Source organism: Nicotiana tabacum, chromosome 13 (assembly GCF_000715075.1).
Source record: "Nicotiana tabacum cultivar K326 chromosome 13, ASM71507v2, whole genome shotgun sequence".
Classification (NCBI taxonomy): domain Eukaryota; kingdom Viridiplantae; phylum Streptophyta; class Magnoliopsida; order Solanales; family Solanaceae; genus Nicotiana; species Nicotiana tabacum.
Window position 1 is genome coordinate 123,520,292 of NC_134092.1, and position 19,878 is coordinate 123,540,169.

Below are 19,878 nucleotides of genomic sequence, written 5' to 3' on the forward strand. Positions count from 1 at the left end.
AGAAGGAATGGACCGCTTTGCTGCAGAGAAAGAAACTGGTCGAGCCTAATTGTTATTGGCCGAAAACCAACTTTAAAAAATAAAGGAGAAAAACTCGGTCCAAGCAAGAGGAATAGAGGAGCTCGAGGCTCGGTTGGCTTCTGTACTTGCCAAGGCCGAATCTGACACCGAAAAGTCAAAGGCCGATGCGGATGCACTCGTGGCCGTCTATCGGGCCGATGTTGAAGTTGCCCATGTCCAAGCAAGAGAGGCAGCCGAGATCGCCGATACTCGACCACATTGGGTCGTAGAACTTGCTAAGTGCCGATCTCGGAGGGAGACCCTCGAGGAGATCCATGCTTGAGGTTTTGACCTCGCTGAAGAGATAAAAAGGGCCAAAGGACTCGAAGCCGATGCTGAAGCCTTGGTTTTCGATGACGATGATGATGACGATGAGAGTAAGAACGGATCCGAGAACACCGGGAGGGGAGCCCGATAGAGAAGAGACCGCTTCTGGGGATGACCAGGAAGCTTAGTCCTTAATTTTTACATTGTAATCAATCATGTAAACAATTTTGTATATAAAAACATCCCTTTTTTGCCGACTTGTTTCTGTTTTGTTTCATGTCTTGTGAAGACTTTATTCATGCCTTAATCAAAGTTGGATTTCGTAGCCTCCATAACCGAGCGAGCGCTTACTCAAACTTGAAGCGACTAAGTCCTCAAGTGTAATGGTTGAGTGAGTGCTTGCTCGAAATCGAAATAAAAATAACTCGTAGGCTTAGTAGTCGAGCGAATGATTCGAACTCGAAATAATGTAGCCCGTAGGCATAATGGTCGAGTGAGTGCTTGCTTGAACTCGAATTAAAAGTAACTCGTAGGCTTAGTAGTCGAGTGAATGATTCGAACTAGAAATAATGTAGCCCGTAGGCTTAATAGTCTAGTGAGTGCTTGCTCGAACTCAAATTAAAAGTAGCTCGGAGGCTTAGTAGTCGAGTGAATGATTCGAATTTGAAATAATGTAGCCCATAGGCATAATGGTCGAGTGAGTGCTTGCTCGAACTCAAATTAAAAGTAGCCCATAGGCTTAGTAGTCGAGTGAATGATTCGAACTCGAAATAATGTATCCTGTAGGCGTAATGGTCGAGTGAGTGTTTGCTCAAACTCGAATTAAAAGTAGCCCGTAGGCTTAGTAGTCGAGTGAATGATTCGAACTCGAAATAATGTAGCCCGTAGGCATAATGGTTGAGTGAGTGCTTGCTTGAACTAGAATTAAAAGTAGCCCGTAGGCTTAGCAATCGAGTGAATGATTCGAACTCGAAATAATATAGCCCGCAGGCGTAATAGTCTAGTGAGTGCTTGCTCGAACTCAAATTAAAAGTAGCTCGGAGTCTTAGTAGTCGAGTGAATGATTCGAATTTGAAATAATGTAGCCCATAGGCATAATGGTCGAGTGAGTGCTTGCTCGAACTCAAATTAAAAGTAGCCCATAGGCTTAGTAGTCGAGTGAATGATTCGAACTCGAAATAATGTATCCTGTAGGCGTAATGGTCGAGTGAGTGCTTGCTTGAACTCAAATTAAAAGTAGCTCGTAGGCTTAGCAGTTGAGTGAATGATTCGAACTCGAAATAATGTAGCCCGTAGGCGTAATAGTCGAGTGAGTGCTTGCTCGAACTCGAATTAAAAGTAGCCCGTAGGCTTAGTAGTCGAGTGAATGATTCGAACTCGAAATAATGTAGCCCGTAGGCATAATGGTCGAGTGAGTGCTTGCTCGAACTCGAAATAAAAGTAGCCCGTAGGCTTAGTAGTCGAGTGAATGATTCGAACTCGAAATAATGTAGCCCGTAGGCTTAATAGTCGAATGAATGATTTCGAACTCGAAGTAATGTAGCCCATAGGCTTAGTAGTCGAGTGAGTGCTTGCTCTAACTCGAGTCGGTGTAGCCCTTGGGCTTCGTTGATTTTCGATTGGCAGTCCCCGATTTAATGGATATCGGTCGGTCCTTAAGCCTGTTTGCATAATAAATCTCGAAATAGAGGAAATTTTTCTTGGATATAAGATGTGGGTAAAGAAGAAAGTTTTCTTTGTAAGTCATTATACATGTGTTCATGTTTTGTGTTAGGGCTCGGGTCAACTACATGAGCATGGTTCATTTTGACCATTTGGCTCTTACAATTTTTCCTATCGAAACCCTGTTGTTTATGAAGTAACTTTCTTGCATCGAGCTTGATATGTTTGAGGGGTAATGCCCCCCAGTATTAGAGGTCGATTGTAAAGAGGCCTCGGATACTGTTGAATTGTTTTAAGTTAGCACGATCAATGGTTGCCTCATTAAAAACCTTACCGAAAAAAACCATTTGGGATAAAACCGGTCTAAGGGAAAAAGAGTTCACGCGTGCTTTCAGACCTAAGGCTTCATATTGAAGGATCCATATTAGCTCGTGATCGGACTTCTGCAGGGGTTAGTTTTGAAATGCAAACGAATATGGGAGGGTCGTACCTTAGCAGTAGTATCGTTTTAGATGCGACACATTCCAATTGCTTGATAATTGTTTGCCGTTTATAATGCCGAGCTTGTATGATCATTTTCCAACATTTTCGAGAACCTGATATGGTCCTTCCCAGTTCGGTCCTAGTTTTCCTTCATTTGGATTTCGGGTATTGAGGGTGACTTTCCTTAGCACTACGTCCCCGTGCTTAAAATGGAGGAGTTTGGTTCTTCGATTATAGTATCTTTCGATTCGTTGCTTTTGGGCGGCCAATTGGACGAGAGCAGCATCTCATTTTTCGTCTGATAATTCGAGGCTAGTGTTCATAGCCTCATTATTTGATTCTTCTGTTTCATATCGAAATCTAGGACTGCGTTCGCCGACTTCGACCGGTATCAAGGCTTCAGAGTCATATACTAAGGAGAACAGGGTTGCCCCCATACTAGATTTTGATGTTGTTCGATATGCCCAAAGGACTTCGGGTAGGATTTCTCTCCATTTTCCTTTAGCGTCGTTCAACCTCTTTTTTAGGTTTTGAATGACAGTTTTGTTTGTTAATTCAGCCTGTCCGTTCCCTCTGGGGTGATACGATGTTGATAATATCCTTCTTATTTTGTGATCTTCGAAGAATTTCGTCACTTTGCTGCCGACAAATTGTTTCCCATTGTCACACACTATTTCGGCGGGTATCCCGAATCGATATACGATATGATCCCAGATAAAGTCTATAACCTCTTTCTCTCTTACTTTATCGAATGCTTGTGCTTCAATCCATTTAGAGAAATAGTCAGTCATAAATAAAATAAATTTAGCTTTACCTGGGGTCGATGGCAGTGGGCCGACGATATCCATTCCCCATTTCATGAATGGCCATAGGGATAGGACTGAATAAAGTTGCTCTCCGGGTTGATGGATCATTGGTGCAAACCTTTGACATTTGTCACATTTTCGAACAAACTCCTTTGCGTATTTGCCCATATCATTCCAATAATACCCTGCCCCGATTATCTTTCGGACTAATGAATCGGCACCGGAGTGATTCCCACAAGTGCCCTCGTGCACCTCACGTAGGATGTAATTGGTATCTTTTGGGCCTAATCATACTGCCAATGGTCCATCGAATGTCCTTCGGTATAGCGTTCCATCCGAATCTAATGTGAATCAAGCAGCTTTGGCTCGTAGGGCCCTTGAATCTTTAGGGTCCGACAGGAGCTTTCCATTCTTTAAGTATTCAATATACTTATTTCTCCAATCCCAGGTTAAGTTCGTAGAATTTATCTCGGCATGACCTTCTTCGATCACGGATCTCGAGAGTTGAACGACAGTCTCCGAGCTCAACTCACCTTCCTTGAACGATGATCCCAAGTTCGCAAGTGCATCAGCCTCACTGTTTTGATCTCGTGGAACATGCCGTAAAGTCCATTGTTTGAAATGGTGCAAAGTGACATGTAGTTTGTCCAAATACCTTTGCATTCTATCTTCTCGAACTTTGAAGGTTATGTTTACTTGATTTACCACCAGAAAAGAGGTGGCTTCAATGACTTCTGCTCCCAAGCTTTTAGCTAGCTCGAGACCTGCAATCATGGCCTCATACTCGGCCTCGTTGTTAGTCAACCTGGTAGTTTTAATAGATTGCCTAATTGTGTTACCCGTGGGCAGCTTTAAAACTATGCCTAGCCCGGACCCCTTCACGTTCGAAGCCCCGTCTGTAAAAAGGGTCCATACCCCCGATGACGTACTCGATTTCAACAAGAGTTCTTTTTTGACTTCGGGTATGTGAAATCAGCCACGAAGTCTGCTAAAATTTGAGACTTGATGGCCGTACGGGGTTGATATTCGATGTCATACCCACTGAGTTTAACAACCCATTTGGCCAATCGGCCTGATAGTTCGGGCTTGTGCAAAATATTACGAAGAGGGTAAGTGGTTAATACGCATATGGAGGTGACACTAAAAGTACAGTCTTAATTTTCTAGAGGTACTTATTAGTGCAAGTGCCAATTTTTCTAGGTGCGGATATCTAGTTTCTGCTTCTCCTAAGGTCCGACTTATATAATAAACGGGAAATTGCGTACCTTGCTCTTCTCGAACTAGGACACCGCTTACTGCGATTTCGGATACTGCCAAGTACAAGCAAAGTTTTTCGTCTATTTTTGGAGTAAGAAGTAATGGCGGGCTCGATAGATATCGTTTTAATTCCTCTAATTCTTGTTGGTAATCCGGGGTCCAAGCGAAATCGTTCTTCTTTTTGAGTAGAGAAAAAAATTTGTGACTTCGATCTGACGATCTCGAAATGAATCGGCCTAAGGCTGCAATCCGTCCTGTTAGCCTCTGTACGGCTTTCACGCTGTCCACGATGGTGATGTCTTCGATGGCCTTGATTTTATCGGGGTTAATCTCGATTCCCCAATTTGACACCATGAAGCCGAGAAACTTGCCCGAACCGACCCCGAAAGCATATTTTTCGGGGTTGAGCTTCATGTTGTATTTCCTCAAAATCTCGAACGTTTCCTGTAAATGGGTCAAATAGTCCTCTGAGCGTAGGGACTTAACTAAAATGTCATCAATATAAACTTTCATTGATTTACCTATTTTTCCTTCGAACATTTTATTTACTAGGCGTTGGTAAGTAGCTCCTGCATTTTTTAGCCCGAAGGGCATCACATTATAACAATATGTTCCATATTTGGTGACAAATGATGTCTTTTCCTGGTCTTCCGGGTTCATCTGGATTTGATTATACCCAGAATAGGCATCGAGAAAAGTGAGGATCTTGTGGCCGGCCATGGCATCGATCATGCGATCGATGTTGGGCAACGAAAATGAGTCTTTGGGGTATGCTTTGTTCTATAATCCACACACATTCTAAGTGTGTTCCCTTTTTTAGGCACTATAACTACATTGGCTAACCATTCGGGATATTTCACCTCCCGAATGGACCCTATCTTTGAGAAGTTTGGTTACCTCGTCCTTTATGAATGCGTGCTTTACCTCGGACTGGGGTCTTCTCTTTTGCTTCACCGGTCTGAACCTAGGGTCCAAGCTTAGCCGATGCGTCGTTATGTCCGGTGGGATCCCTGTTATATCTAAATGGGACCTAGAAAAGCAATCAATGTTATCGATAAGAAATCGAATAAGTTTCTTCCTGAGTTCGGGGCTCAACCCCGTTTTCAAGTATACCTTCCGTTCGGGCCAGTGCTCGATTAGTGTGACTTGCTCCAGTTCCTCAACCGTCAATTTGGTGGCATCGGAGTTATCGGGAATCACGAAGGAACGGGGGATCCTCTGATCATCATCTTCTTCGATCCTCTGGTTATCAGGTTGGGTCAAAGCCGATGTCTGTGATTGTTATTTGGTATCTCGTTCCCCTTCTGAGCCCGATCCCTTCATCGGCGAAGGCGAGGATATTGGTTTCGCTTCCTCGACGGCGAACATTTCTCTTGCGGCTGGTTATTCTCCGTACACTATTTTGACTCCTCTCGATGTTGGGAATTTGAGGACCTGGTGTAGGGTCGAAGGTACAGCTCTCATGTTGTAGATCCATGGCCTTCCGAAAAGGGCGTTGTATCTCATGTCGCCTTCAATCACGTGGAACTTCGTTTCCTGGATGGTTCCGGCCACGTTTATTGGTAGAATTATCTCGCCTTTGCTGGTTTCACATGCCATATTGAATCCGTTTAGAACCAGGGTTGCGGGTACGATCTGGTCCTGCATGCCAAGTTATTCTACGACCTTCAATCTGATGATGTTGGCCGAGCTACCTGGATCAATCAACACACACTTAAATTTAGTTTTATTCATGAGTACAGATATTACCGGTGCATCATTATGAGGTTGTATGACTCCTTTTGCATCTTCATCATTGAAGGACAAAGTTCTTATGGGTGTGTAATCTTGAGTTCGAGATCGCTTTTCTCTCACAATCGATGTCTTAGTGCGTTTGAGCACTGGTCCCTGAGGGGTATCGGCATCGCCGATGATCATGTGAATGACGTGTTGCGGTTCTTCTTGTTCGTTTTGCTTGCCGAAATTCCTATTTTTAAAATGGTTCTTTGCCCTATCGCTTAAAAATTCTCAAAGGTGCCATTTGTTGAATAACTGGGCTACTTCCTCTTTTAGTTGCCTGCAATCTTCCGTTCTGTGGCCATGGGTGCCATGATATTCGCACATTTGATTGGGATTCCTCTGGGCAGGATCGGTCTGCATGGGTCGAGGCCATTTAGCATCTTTAATGCATTCGATAACCGAAACGATGGCGGATGCATCAATGCTGAAGTTATATTCCGATAACCGAGGTGTTTCCTTAGATCCGATAGGCCTATCGAACCTACTTCTATTCATCAGCCCCCGGGACCCTTGACCTCGATCACTTCTTTTATTATTTTGCCTGAGGTTATGTCTCGATTCACTGACTCTGTGGTTTCCGTTGTACGGTTGGTATCGATCCCCGATTGGACCTCGTTCTCAATCAGTATCCCTTCGAACAGCGGGTTCAGACCCCAATTGATCATCTTCGACCCTAATTTTTGATTGGTACCGATTGTGCACATCGGCCCACGTGATGGCTAGGTATTCGATCAGGTTATGCTTTAAATGCCGTGAAGCCATCGAACTTTATTCGTTCAAGCCTTGAGAGAAAGCCTGAACAGCCCAATCGTCTGTGATTGGTGGCAAGTCCATTCGTTCCATTTGAAAATGAGATACGAACTCCCTCAGCATCTCGTTATCCTTTTGTCTTAGCTTGAAGAGGTCCGATTTCCTTGTTGCGACTTTTATGGCGTCGGCATGTGCTTTCACAAAAGAATCTGCTAACATGGCGAACGAGTCGATGGAATTTGGTGGTAGGTTGTGATACCAAATTATTGCCCCCTTCGAGAGGGTCTCTCTGAATCTTTTTAACAACACAGATTCGATTTCTTCATCTTCTAAATCATTGCCCTTGATGGCACACGTGTAAGAAGTGACGTGCTCGTTGGGATCGGTCGTTCCGTTATATTTGGGAATTTCGGGCATACGGAATTTTTTGGGGATTGGTTTCGGGGCTGCGCTCGAGGAAAAAGGTTTTTGCACGAATTTTTTTGAATCCAACCCTTTTATCATTGGTGGAGCTCCCGGGATCTGATCGACCCTAGAATTATAAGTTTTTACTTTTTTATCATTGGCTTCGACTCGCTTTGTGAGTTCCTCGAGCAATTTAGCAATCTCGAGAGTAGTCCCCGATTCTTGCTCATTTGACTTCACTATGACTGGCTCCGTTCTGTGGGTGATTTCTCGATGTGGATTGGGTTCCGGACTGCTTTGTAGCTGGCTCTGGCTCTGCAACTGAGCTATTGCTGTCTGTTGGGCTTGCAACATTTCGAAAATCATACGCAAGCTAACGTTGTTTTCCTCGACGTTATAGGTATCTCGAGCTGCAAACCGAGTGCCACCATGGATGCTATTCTCGGGTTCAGCATGTAGGTTCGCCTCAATGGCTACATGCAAATTGATATCTACTGGCGCTTCAATTCGAGCTCCAACGGCGTTTACAAGTGGCATTTCGGTACTGGGTGTCAAGTTATTGTTCTCATCTTGAAGACCGGCTCCGTAGTCGATTGGTGAAGCCATTTGATTGGTAGTTAGTCGCTGCTAATCCGAAATCCAAGATATTTTCGGAACCGAGCGCAAAACACAATAGTGTGTTTCTTCAGATTCGTATCAAATAACCATTGTTATCCTTAGCCCCACGGTGGGCGCCAAACTGTTTATCCGAAAAACGGATAGAGTTGAATTTTTACGTAGTTCTAAAGATATGTGGCGCAACTTAATACAAATTGTAAGGATAAATAAAAATATAAGTATGGCTTGCAAAGAATACAAAATAGATAAGGTTGTAAAGAAGATGAATTTTAGGACTAAACAAGTGGAATCAATTTAAGAAGCTTGAAAGAACAACTCTTTACTATGGGAGAATATAGTGTTTTGATTACAATGTAAGCATGAAAACTTGCCTTTACAGAAATGACAACCATGCCATTTATAGTAGAGGGATCTTGCTTTAAACATAATTAAAAATACTCAGTGGGAGACCCACGATAAATCAGTTTTTCCACAATTCTGCCAAGATTCTCTCCTCTAGTGGGATTGTAACGGCTTTTGTCTGTGAGCTCGATCTTGACTCGAGCTCTCGATCTTGGCTTGAGCTCGATTCTGACTCGAGCTCTCGAATTGATTCGGGGTTAATATTGGTCGGTCCCTGGATCATAAGCTTGATAGCTTTACTTTGCATCATAGTTCGATTTGGATCCGAGCTTGATAATGATATCGAACTCGACATTGATCGGCCCCTCGGATTCGAAGCTTGTTTGTACCATATTCGGAACCCATCTCGAGGTCTCACTTCGATCGATTATCTTTCGAACTCGATCAGACGTACGAAGGCCGAAATCTATTTTGACCGTATACAATTTTATAAACATGAGAAATTTTACCACCTAAACACACACACACACACAAAAAAAAAAAAAAAAAAAAAAAAAAAGAAGACAATCCCACCCCCCCCCCCCGCCCTTCCCGCCTTTTTCTTTTTGTGCTTTAGAGAAAAGGTTGGTTCTAAGTTTTAAGATGAAATAAGTGATTTGTAAGAGACTGACGTGACAAATTTTGGTTAAAGAATAGAGTAACCATTTCCCGTCCAACTTTACGTAAAAGATAGGGTGAAAATCATTTTCCTTCCAATATTTCGATTATCTTTGAACAATTCACATTTTCTCTTATATCATACAGAACGTCTATTGCATAGCCTATGCCCGACTCTAACTAATATTTTTTATTATATTTATATTTTTCACCTAGGTGCTTTAGCTATAATTTGAGAAAACTACATTAGTGTCTTGTGTTAATTACCTGACTTTTTCAATTTATAGAAAAAACTTCACTAATTTCTTGAATGGTGACAATAGCAATGCAGTTCTCCTTCCAAATTTTTATTTTTATTCCAGTTTCTCAACTTTTTGATAGTAGAACTTTACCTAATATTTAAGACTTTGAATTAAAAATTAAAACCTTCATATATGTTAATAAAGTTTTTCTTACAAAAAGAACCAAGGTAGAGTATTGTAACACATTGCTAATATTTGTTAACTACTTAACTTGAAGTAATCCATACCATTATAAATAAATATTACTTGCAAGTGTTCGTCGTGAAGCTAAAGGTATTATGCGTTGTAGAGAAAGATGGTCTAAGTTTTCTTATATTTGGATTTCTATTTTATAACCCAAACAAATTAGAAATTTAATTATTATATCAAGTTCAAAATAAATAGAGTTTCTTATCTAGACAATAAACAACTACTCAAGAAATTCTTTTATTCTAGCAATATTAAATTTATCTGCATGGAGATATTGCAGTCTACGTACTTAGAGACTAGTCAGATAAAACTCTTGCATAAGCTATACAATAAATCAAACGTGGATAAGAGATTACCCCATTAGTGTTTTTTGATGTGAAAGTGTCACGAAATAGATTATTTCAACTAAAGTTTCAGTTACGATACCAAAAGAACAGTATGAGTCATACTTCATACAGTATAAGTCATACCGTTCTATTTACTTCATTTACGATATGATTCATACTTCTTTACGAGAAAGTAAAATAAAAAATCTAAGTATATTAGTGGCTCAATAGATGCAACCACGCTATGGAGGATTTTCTTTGCTCTCAACCAAGGAATTTAAAAATCTTCCACTATACTATCAACTTCTGTATCTCCATTGTGTCTATTTCATTTCTTTATTTTTTTTTTTTATAGGTATGACCTGCTTTCCTTACAAATTAAAAAAAAAACTTTCATGGATTAAAATGAAATAGATGCACAACAAAGTGTTATCTTCTCGAACTCTCTTGATTCAAAATTACTCGATCTCTTTCAGTCTTGCAAAACCTATTTCAAAGTTTGGACTAACACGAATACCTTATACATGAATGACTTTTAATGCATTTTAAAGCAGTGTTCGATATTGTTCACCTGCAACAAAATCATCAAGACATGACGACAATGTTCCTTCATCCCAACCTTGTTTCATAGAGATTTGGTGCACTAGATTTATTGAGTCTTTCTTTTATTTATTGTTGACTTTTATGTTAAAAAAGAATAATAACATGTTAGGATTTTCGATTTAATAAAATATTTTGTAGTTACCAACAAGGAACAAGTATTGAAGATCGTAGCTTATGAGCCAGACTCGAATGTTAGTGTTAAAAAGCAAATAATACCATCAATCTTGTTATTATTTTTCATGTAAGTTGATCTATACAAAAGGAATCTTTGAGCTATGTGCCTCCATCAACATTAACTATGTCTAAATTCAAAATTAGCAACAACATCAACCCAGTAGTAATACTACTAGTGGGTCTGAGGAGGGTAGAGTGTACGCAGACCTTACCCCTACCCGGGGTAGAGAGGCTGTTTCCGGGAGACCCTCGGCTCAGAGACAAAAAATCTATAACAACACAGAAACCAGATAAATAAAATCGGCACCGTAAGAGACAACAAATACGTGGAAGGGCAATAAGTATGTCAATAATAAAATTGAAAAATAAATAAATTATGAAAATAAAAATCGTGTGATGAACAACAATCGCTAGCAGACCTAGACCAAACTCTTTCAGACTAGCTGGAAAAATGCTCAACTACCCCCTAACCTACAACCGTAATGCTCGACCTCCACACCTCCCTATCCAGGGCCATGTCCTCGGAAATCTAAAGTTGCGTCATGTCTTGCCTGATCACCTCGCTCCAATACTTCTTAGGTCGCCCTCTAGCTCTTCTCGTACCTGTCAAAGTCAACCGTTCACACCTCCTAATTGGGGCCTCTAGGCTCCTCCTCCGCACGTGCCCGAACCATCTAAGCCTCGCTTCCCGCATCTTGACGTCCATGGGAGCCACGCCCACCCTCTCCCGAATAACTTCATTCCTAATCTTATCCAGCCTAGTGTGCCCACACATCCATCTCAACATCCTCATTTCGGTTACTTTCATCTTCTGGATATGAGAATTATTGACTGGCCAACACTCAGCTCCATACAACATGGCTGGTCTAACCACCGCTCTATAGAACTTACCTTTAAGTTTCAGTGGCACCTTCTTGTCGCACAGGACTCCAGACGCTAACCTCCATTTCATCCACGCCACCCCGATACGGTGCGTGACATCCCGTCGATCTCCATTAGCCGGATATATTAATTTTCTGCATCTATTTAGTTCTATTCAAGATTGTGTTTCAAGAAGTTCAATATTGAAAAGATTCATCATAATATCCTTTAACGATAGACAAATTCTACCATAATTTCCTTCGTTATTTGGAACTCGACCATTTCAAAGACATATTTCGGATAGCTCCATCAACTTCAAGAAAATATAGCAGTGGATAACATATGAAATATACTTATCATATGTCATGTGGTTTAATAGAGAACATTTTGCTTCTCTAGCTGGTAAAGCTTGTAACTTGTAAAGGTAGGACAAGATCTTTGGGTCCCAACTTCTTTTTTTCCTTTTTTATGAAAACCGTGGTATCTGGCCAGCTTGCACGCACCTCGACTAATTCATGCCAACCTTACATTTGAACTTTGATTAATGAGCCAATGCCCCATATTTAGAGGCAAAATTCATGGGGGGAGGGGACCTAAAAAATGGCATAAGCTGCTTTAGATCACAAACAATATATTCCTCAATGTACAAACACAACTTGAATGGTCATACATTCAAGACTCTATTTTTTCTCTTTCCTGTCTGCTATAAACTCCTCTACATTTATTCATCTAGTATAAAGTATATGAATCATAATACAAGAGAAGTGTCGTTCATAAGAATAGTATCGTTGAGGTTCAGAGATTTATCAAGCTAAAGGACTTCACCATTCCTTATTCTCCCAACCACTCTTCTAATTTCGCCTCTTTATCAGCTTTAAATTCTTCAAAGTTTTCGGATAAAGACAGCAGTTGATCATGAGACATGCTTTTGTTTACCTGTTCCTGTTGTGTCTCATCAGCAGTTTGACTTGACAATCTTAAGTCTTCACTATTCGCCCGTCCAAGTGAGGAAGAGGAGCTCACACCTGCAGCTAATAGCGTGTCATTTGAATGCATTACAGATGGCTCATCCTTGTCCGACAAAGATGGTTCGCTCTTTGCTGGTCGAGATTCTCCAGACTCTAACTGAGGCCACTTGAAATTACTAGCCTTCTGTTTTGCTGACCTGAAAACAGTTGAAAGATAACCGGCAGCTCTCTCATCGTCGTCTTCTGGACCTGTATTGCGACCCCAAGCAGCAGGACTCCAAGAGGTAGTTATACCCACTGGGAAACTTGAACGGGATCCGCTAATTAATCCTTTTTTTGGTTGCTTCTTTGAAATGACAGCTAGAGTATGTTTGAGATCTTTAATCATCTCGTTAGCAATCGGAAGGCCACACTCTTTCATTGACCCAATCACAATGATGGAATCCTCTAAGTCTTCTGTGTGCAGAATCATTTCGCGGGATTTCTCCTCAATATTGTTTTTGAGATTTACAAGGTTGGGTGCTGCTTTCTGGGTATGTTGTTGAATGTAGAAAAGCCCCACAGCAGGCTCATTTGCAATGAACTTTATCATGTCCGCCAAGGATTCAGTTATCTCTACAAAGCCGTCCACTGTGGAAAATTCATGCATTTTTTTGAAGGCCAACGGTTCATCATCACTGGTGGGGCAAGAAAATAATGAGAGAGCTTCTTCTTAATGAATAATCCAGCAGTTGGAAATGGAAAATTTTCTAACATGTAAGAATGGGAAGAATTGAAGTTGGTCGTCAGAAAAAATAATTTTGCAGATATATATGCAGGTATTAAATGTATCAAATGCCTATGGTGAATTTTCTTGTTAAAAGCACAAACATTTGATCCGTTTGATGTAATAAATTTAACCCAACTTTTGCGGGCAAAAGTAATTGTTTTTCCTTTCATTTCTCTGGTAAGCGGAGCAAATAAATATAGATCGGAGTTACAGTAAACATGGCCAGTTCAAATACACAGCAATCAGGCAGTTATATTAACTTCAATCCATAAGCCAACCTAATTTAAATTAGTCATAGGACATCCCTGATCTTTATGAATAAGTTGACCAGATTACTTAGTGGTTTGAATCACAAGCTGTGAAGTGCCATAATTTCTTTCCGACTGGGATTAGGGGAGTTATGATATGGAAGAAATCTCAAACGTAATAGGAAAAGTTATGGGGCACCAGTCTTCAATGGTCAGCAACAGAGACAAAAAGGAAGCTCTAAATATTTCTTATCTACAATAAAAAGTCATGCTAACTCAGGCTCTTTCCGCACACCAGAGGAAACATGAAATGCACTTTCCTGTCCCTAGCACGTAGCATTACAACTACCGGTTTTGCAGACAACTAATCATTCACCAACTCAAGATACAATTAAAGAATATATGCAATTTTGATCGAGAGATTTAGGGGTAGCAACTAGACACATCCTGAAGAAAAAATGCATCAAAGAATGGAGTGGACTGGTAAGTAAGATCCAGAATTTAAGATCTATGATCCCACAAAAGAAAGCAGAAAAGACAATACACATGCAATCTTGACATTCTTTTGACGGATCAAACTGATCTAAGGAACAAGTACACCTAAAAGAAGGAAGTTGTGAGATAAAACCACGGAAGACTTAAAGAAGCTACAGAAAAAAGACATGATGTGCCAGGTCACTTCAAGTTTCCTTTCCACATAAATAACCCCCAAAGTTATTTTCTTTACAACTTTCTATTTGCTGCACTCTTTTGTCTCCTTCAATATCAGCTAGTAACCTTCAGATCGGTTTCTCCCTTGCCAGTTTAGCTGATAGACCAAGTAATATGAATTACAGGCACTTCTAAGAGGAGATTAAGAATAAGACGTGAAAATAGACTGTGATAACCACATACCAAAACGCTGATGAGAGAAACCACAAGGAAAATCAACTTGTCAAGGAAAAGAAATATAAAAGAAAACTGAAACAATACCCCCACCCCCCCACCCCCCCACCCAAACCATAGAGAAGAAAACTATCCTTCAAATCATCAGCTATACCATGACAGACAAAGGATTACAGGGTTCAATTAACCAAAGCATAAACAAGGCCCAAACAAATGTTTTATCTACCTCGAGAGCAATATATATTAATGTCTTGGTTCTTTCAATTTGAGCATAAATTACAGTCTCAAAACATCAGCAGCTTGAAACTTCATCAGAATAGCATTTGATTTGACTATTGCAATTTGACTTGTTTCCGTTTGTTATCATCCTATTTTTCTTTAGACATTCATAAGCTTTATATGCAGTTTCATATTTTTTATTATCTTGTAAGAACGTATTATCTATTCTTGGCACAACAACTAGCAATAACAGATAACTAATAGAATGCAACTTATGGTCTAATAGAAATCTCAATTAATTAAATACTTCCTAACCAAAAGGAAAAAGAGAGAAAAAGGATTATAGTTCCTAATTATTTTTTTTCACAAGTATCTTACTTGAACATAGATCATGTCCACCGAATACCGACAAGCTGATTTGAGTTTTGATAAAACACTATTATTTGCACAACCTGCAGAACAAAGTAGGTAACCATCAATTTAACATCCATAATTCATACTCCATTTGGTCAAATTTGCAAATATTTCCAGTTTTTGCAAGAATCCACTTAGAACTGTTCTGGAAAGAAAACAAGCTGAGGGTAAAGTGACCTAAAAGAAATCCTTCTACTTTGTTTGGACCTTAAATTCAAGGTTTTCTCTTTTTTCAGCAATAATAAGCTTTACCTAATTAAAAAACATAGTCAATTCAAGTACAAAAGAACCAACAACAACCCAGTGTAATCCCACAAAGTGTAGTCTGGGGAGGGCAGAGTGTATGCAGATCTTAACCCTACTTTATGAAGATAGAGAAGTGATTTTCGATAGACCCCGGCTCAAGGAAAAATGAAAAAGAAGCAGAAACAACAACAACAACAAGATAAGATGATAGAATAACCGAAGCGAAAGAAACAACATATAGTTAAAAAAAAATTGCTGATAAGAAGATACAAAAATACGAAACTAATACTAATGCTACCTGCATGAACCGTTTACTGATTCTAAATTAGTACCTTTTTAGATTACATTCTTGGTTTTTCCCCCTATCAATGCAAATCTATAGCCTGTAACAAAAAGAAAAAACCAAGATTCTATTTGACCTGGAGAAAACCTAAATTACCGCAAAAAACAAGGGAACAGTACACCTCAATTAATCAATCAATCAACGAATATCCAACAAAATATAACAGAAATCCACTTCGCAAAAAACAATTTTTAGCTCAAATTTTCTATCAATTAGCCAATTAACGAATAAAACACAAGAATATTATCCTCTCCTCCCCTTAAACTCCCATAGATAGCAGAATATATCAAAATAAAGTGTAAAATCATATAACTTACAGATCAAACTAGAAAAGAATAAGCTAATCTGAATCTTCCTTCAGCGCGTTGATGCAACAATTGTATATGTCTGTTTAATGTAGTATTATTATCATATGTACAGAATTAGGTATTTGTCTGTACTTTCACGCAAGTGAAAATATCAGATTTTGAGACTTAACCAAAAAAGGACAGCTACTCCTCCTTTTCCTTTTTGGTCGTTGTTTCGATTACTGTTCTAAACTAGGATTTAGATTCAACGGCTTTTTAGTGTCCTTAAGATCCAAACCGTTGGTTAAGAATTTTCATCGACGTCTGCCATTTAGAAATTAGCCGGTGCATTCTGAATTTTAATTTTTTTTCACGACAAAAATATCCTGAATTGTCTTGAATTTAAGGTTTTTAGTTTAAAATTTTCATAACAAACTAAATAATGGGTAATTTTTAAATACGAATGACTATTTGTACACTTGCCCCTTAAAATAAAATTTAACCTTATATACATGTAATTTTAGGCAAAGGGTATTCCGCCGAGATAGGAGTTGGAAGTACAAGTTACAGCCCAAAAAAGCCTAATGTACAATAGCTGGCTGACTATTTGCTGAATGTCAATATGGCCCTGACTTTAATTCATTAGTACTGACTAAATACGAGGTAATATACTTGTTGTACCACCAATTGTGTGATGGAACGATAAAATGTCTATTTGAAGTTAACCAATGTACTCAAACTTGGGAATGGAGTTTCTTTTGATATGTAACGTTTTATCATATGTGCACGTTAGCAGTGATATCTAACAATGTTATAAAATATATACTATAAGTTTTAGTAGTACAAAAATGTTATTTTAGAAAACAGTTGTATATTGCATGCCAAAATCTATACAAACAAATGTACAATGTTAACATTTCCTTGTTTGTGTCCTTGTAATGAAAGATCTAGAGGTGCATACTACACTCACAAGGGAAAGAGAAGTTGATAAAGTAGCGAGTTAAATGAGAGGTTACATATTGTCAAAAGCGAGCCAATCAACTTCTCAGTTAATAAAGAGCTTCTCTTGATGTGAGCAGAACTATCTATTTAAATTATTAAGAAAACAACATGAACATAATTGACTTTGATCAGCTTTGCCCTTTCTACCTAGAGATATAAGGTAGCATATCTTCCATTCAATGCAAAAATAGAACAAAGTAAAAAAGTAAAAAAAAAAGGAATTATTAAGAAAGCAGTCATGTGACCAGGAGGTCACGAGTTCGAGCTGTGAAAACAACCTCTTGTAAAAATGCAGGGTAAGACTGCAAATAATAGACCCTTATAGTCCGGTCCTTCCTCGGACCCGGCGCATAGTTGGCTGCCCTTTTTTATTTATTTATTTATTAAGAAAGCAGCCCTTCATTCCTGCTTTGAGAAGTAGATTGAAGGGCTTATCTTGGTATCTGATTTGTTGCTAGTAATAACTTTTTCTGGTCAACTACGTACATCTCCATTTCTAACTTTGTTACATATAATGGACTGAATCAGGACCTAAATTCTAGTTGTAAGAATGGATATGAGTTTCTTGCACTTTCTTACTTCAAAATAACATTATCTTTACTTCTTTCAGACTAGAAGATGATCAAGCTAGACGAGGTAATAACACATTAAAGTTCCACGAAGTTGGCAACATTTACAGTGCATAAGAAATTTTGCATTTTATCATAAGAAATTCCCTGACCCAAAAATGATGAGAACAAGGGAGATGAGAATGACAACATGTTGCAACATCATGAATTAAATTTCTATGCTCCTCCAGAATCAGATGAATCCAAATTCTTCACCACCAACCCCGGGTTCTAGCTATCCTACTTCTAAAACTAAGATCTTGCAGGTTGCCTCTCCTTACTAGCAAGAGGAGAAACAAGCAACGCGATAAGAAAACCCCCTTGCCTCCACATATAAACGCAGAAGTAAAGAATAGATCCCCTCAATCTGATGAGCTGAAATGACATTGATTATGAAGGTATAACAAACAGATAAGTAAATAATGGAGAAGTAATGCACCACCACACCTAGAGGACTTAAAATTCTCAAATATTTCAACTTTCATCTAAGTCCCCGGAGAAGACACCACTGGATGGATTCAGTAATACATATCAAGCGAGGACTCCATTCTGGCAGAAAGATACGTTCTTGCAATTCAACTTCAGGAGAGTTTAGAGTGCGAAGACCTCCCATCAAAACTAGTTAGAGAGCTTAATTACAGACCCAAGGATTCATGGTCAAAACCTGATTGCCAAAAGCAACAGATTTCAATTCAATACAAAAAAACAAAAACAAAAACAAAAACTGAGCTTGTAATCTTTACGTTTCAGAACCACATGAGTCCTTCAATAATGCTAGAATAATTAAGTTAAACCTACACATGACATAATTCCAACTAGTTGGAGCAGGACTCTTAGCACTTTGAGCAACTTGAACTCCAAACTCATGTAAAGAGGGAGAAGTGAACAGAACCACATTGTCTATAAAACTGGAACTTTTACCAAGTATAACATCTTGCCAACAAGATACAGCTTATAACAAGATAAGTTCTGTAATGCTACATACATACAACTACTATCTAGTTCAAAAATCATAGATATCCAGCATCATACTGATATTTACCAACAAAATCAAACTATACTCAACATTTACCAAAACTACACTGACATCATTTTATAGATTAAGAAAAACACACACACCAAAAAGAAAGGTGTGAATGCAAAACTTTCAATACCTTCAATTAACACTATAGAAAATCATTCCTCAACTATAGAAATAAGCTAAGCTCCTTTTTGTAGGACTGCGAAATCCAACTGGGGCCAACCCTTAGTACCAACCGCAACCTTCGAAACTCGGGATAATGGGCTAACCCTTCTACCTTCCTCTACTTAAATACAAAACCTACTTAGCATGGTAAGCTATGGGGTAAAAAGCTCCAATTTTTAATCAATCATCCTCATCACTTTCATCACTAAAATAACCTTTCCTCTTTTTCTCCCTCCTTTTCTCCTTCTTAAATTCTTCATTATCATCTCCCTTCAATAACCTCTCTTCTGCTCCTCTATCCACCACAGAAGCCCAATTCTCATCATCAAAACCCTCTCCACCTTCCTCCTCCCCCTCCTCCTCCTCCTCCCACTCCCCACCTCCACCACCACCACCACCACCACCACCACCACCACCACCACCCCTCCGCCCTTTCTTCGACGGCTCGGGCCTTTCCCTTGGTCCAAACACATTCTTATGACACTCATACGATAAATGGCCTTCTTCTCCACACTCATAACACCTACTCTTATCCTTATAAATCTTCTTCCTTATAAACTCCGCTGCACGGCCGTTATCCGCGGCAATTGACGCCGTTAGGGTTCGGCCGTTGAGAACCTTTTTGTCAATTCCTTTTACGGCTTTAGTTGCGTCTTCTCTTGAAACGAAGAGGATGAATGCTACTCCGCGGCTCTTTCGGGTCACCCGGTCTTTAACGACGGTTACTTTTGCGACCTTTCCGAAAGAGGAGAAGATTGTGTGGAGGTCGGAGTTTGTGAGGGTATAATCGAGATTACTCACGTACACTGTTGATTTTGATGGAGCTAGTCCGCCGCTTCCGCTGCCGCGCGAAGTGGAAGAAGATTTCGATGTGGTGGAGGACGACGGCGCCGGTGAAGGTGCGGAGGAGTAGCGGTAATAGAAGGTGTCGTCTTCTTCTTCGTCGCTGTACTTTTTCTTCCTTGACATTTTTACGATTTGTTTCCAAACGAATAACAGTCAGCTGCGGAGCCTTCAGTTTATTCTTTTTTGGGGGGGGGGGGGGGAGGTTAAACCTTATTAGGGGGAAAAAAAGGAAAATAATTAAACATTATAGGAATTTATCAAGAAAATGACCGAATTTTACCAAAAGTGTTAGACAATTATCAACTTTTAATAAGTT

At 39.6% G+C, this 19,878-nt stretch overlaps 2 protein-coding genes across 3 annotated transcripts; both read right to left on the reverse strand.

The window, feature by feature from the left end:
• Window positions 1-12,142: 12,142 nt before the first annotated feature.
• LOC107763200 (uncharacterized) lies at window positions 12,143-16,164 on the reverse strand. Of its 2 annotated transcripts, XM_016581668.2 has the most exons (4): window positions 15,951-16,164; window positions 15,623-15,673; window positions 15,009-15,082; window positions 12,143-13,186 (listed from the first exon to the last, which is right to left on the reverse strand). In XM_016581668.2, exons 3-4 carry the CDS (start codon window positions 15,014-15,016, stop codon window positions 12,373-12,375), a joined length of 822 nt encoding a protein of 273 aa, XP_016437154.1. In that variant the 5' UTR covers window positions 15,017-15,082; window positions 15,623-15,673; window positions 15,951-16,164; the 3' UTR covers window positions 12,143-12,372. The 2 variants fall into 2 exon arrangements, with proteins under 2 accessions (XP_016437154.1, XP_016437153.1); XM_016581667.2 differs by lacking the exon at window positions 15,623-15,673.
• A 1,520-nt stretch (window positions 16,165-17,684) lies between these two features.
• Window positions 17,685-19,734, reverse strand: LOC107763204 (U11/U12 small nuclear ribonucleoprotein 31 kDa protein-like). The gene is made up of 2 exons (XM_075228464.1): window positions 18,685-19,734; window positions 17,685-18,194 (listed from the first exon to the last, which is right to left on the reverse strand). The coding sequence occupies exon 1, from the start codon at window positions 19,683-19,685 to the stop codon at window positions 18,897-18,899; it is 789 nt and encodes a 262-aa protein (XP_075084565.1). The 5' UTR covers window positions 19,686-19,734; the 3' UTR covers window positions 17,685-18,194; window positions 18,685-18,896.
• Between the last annotated feature and the right edge of the window lie 144 nt (window positions 19,735-19,878).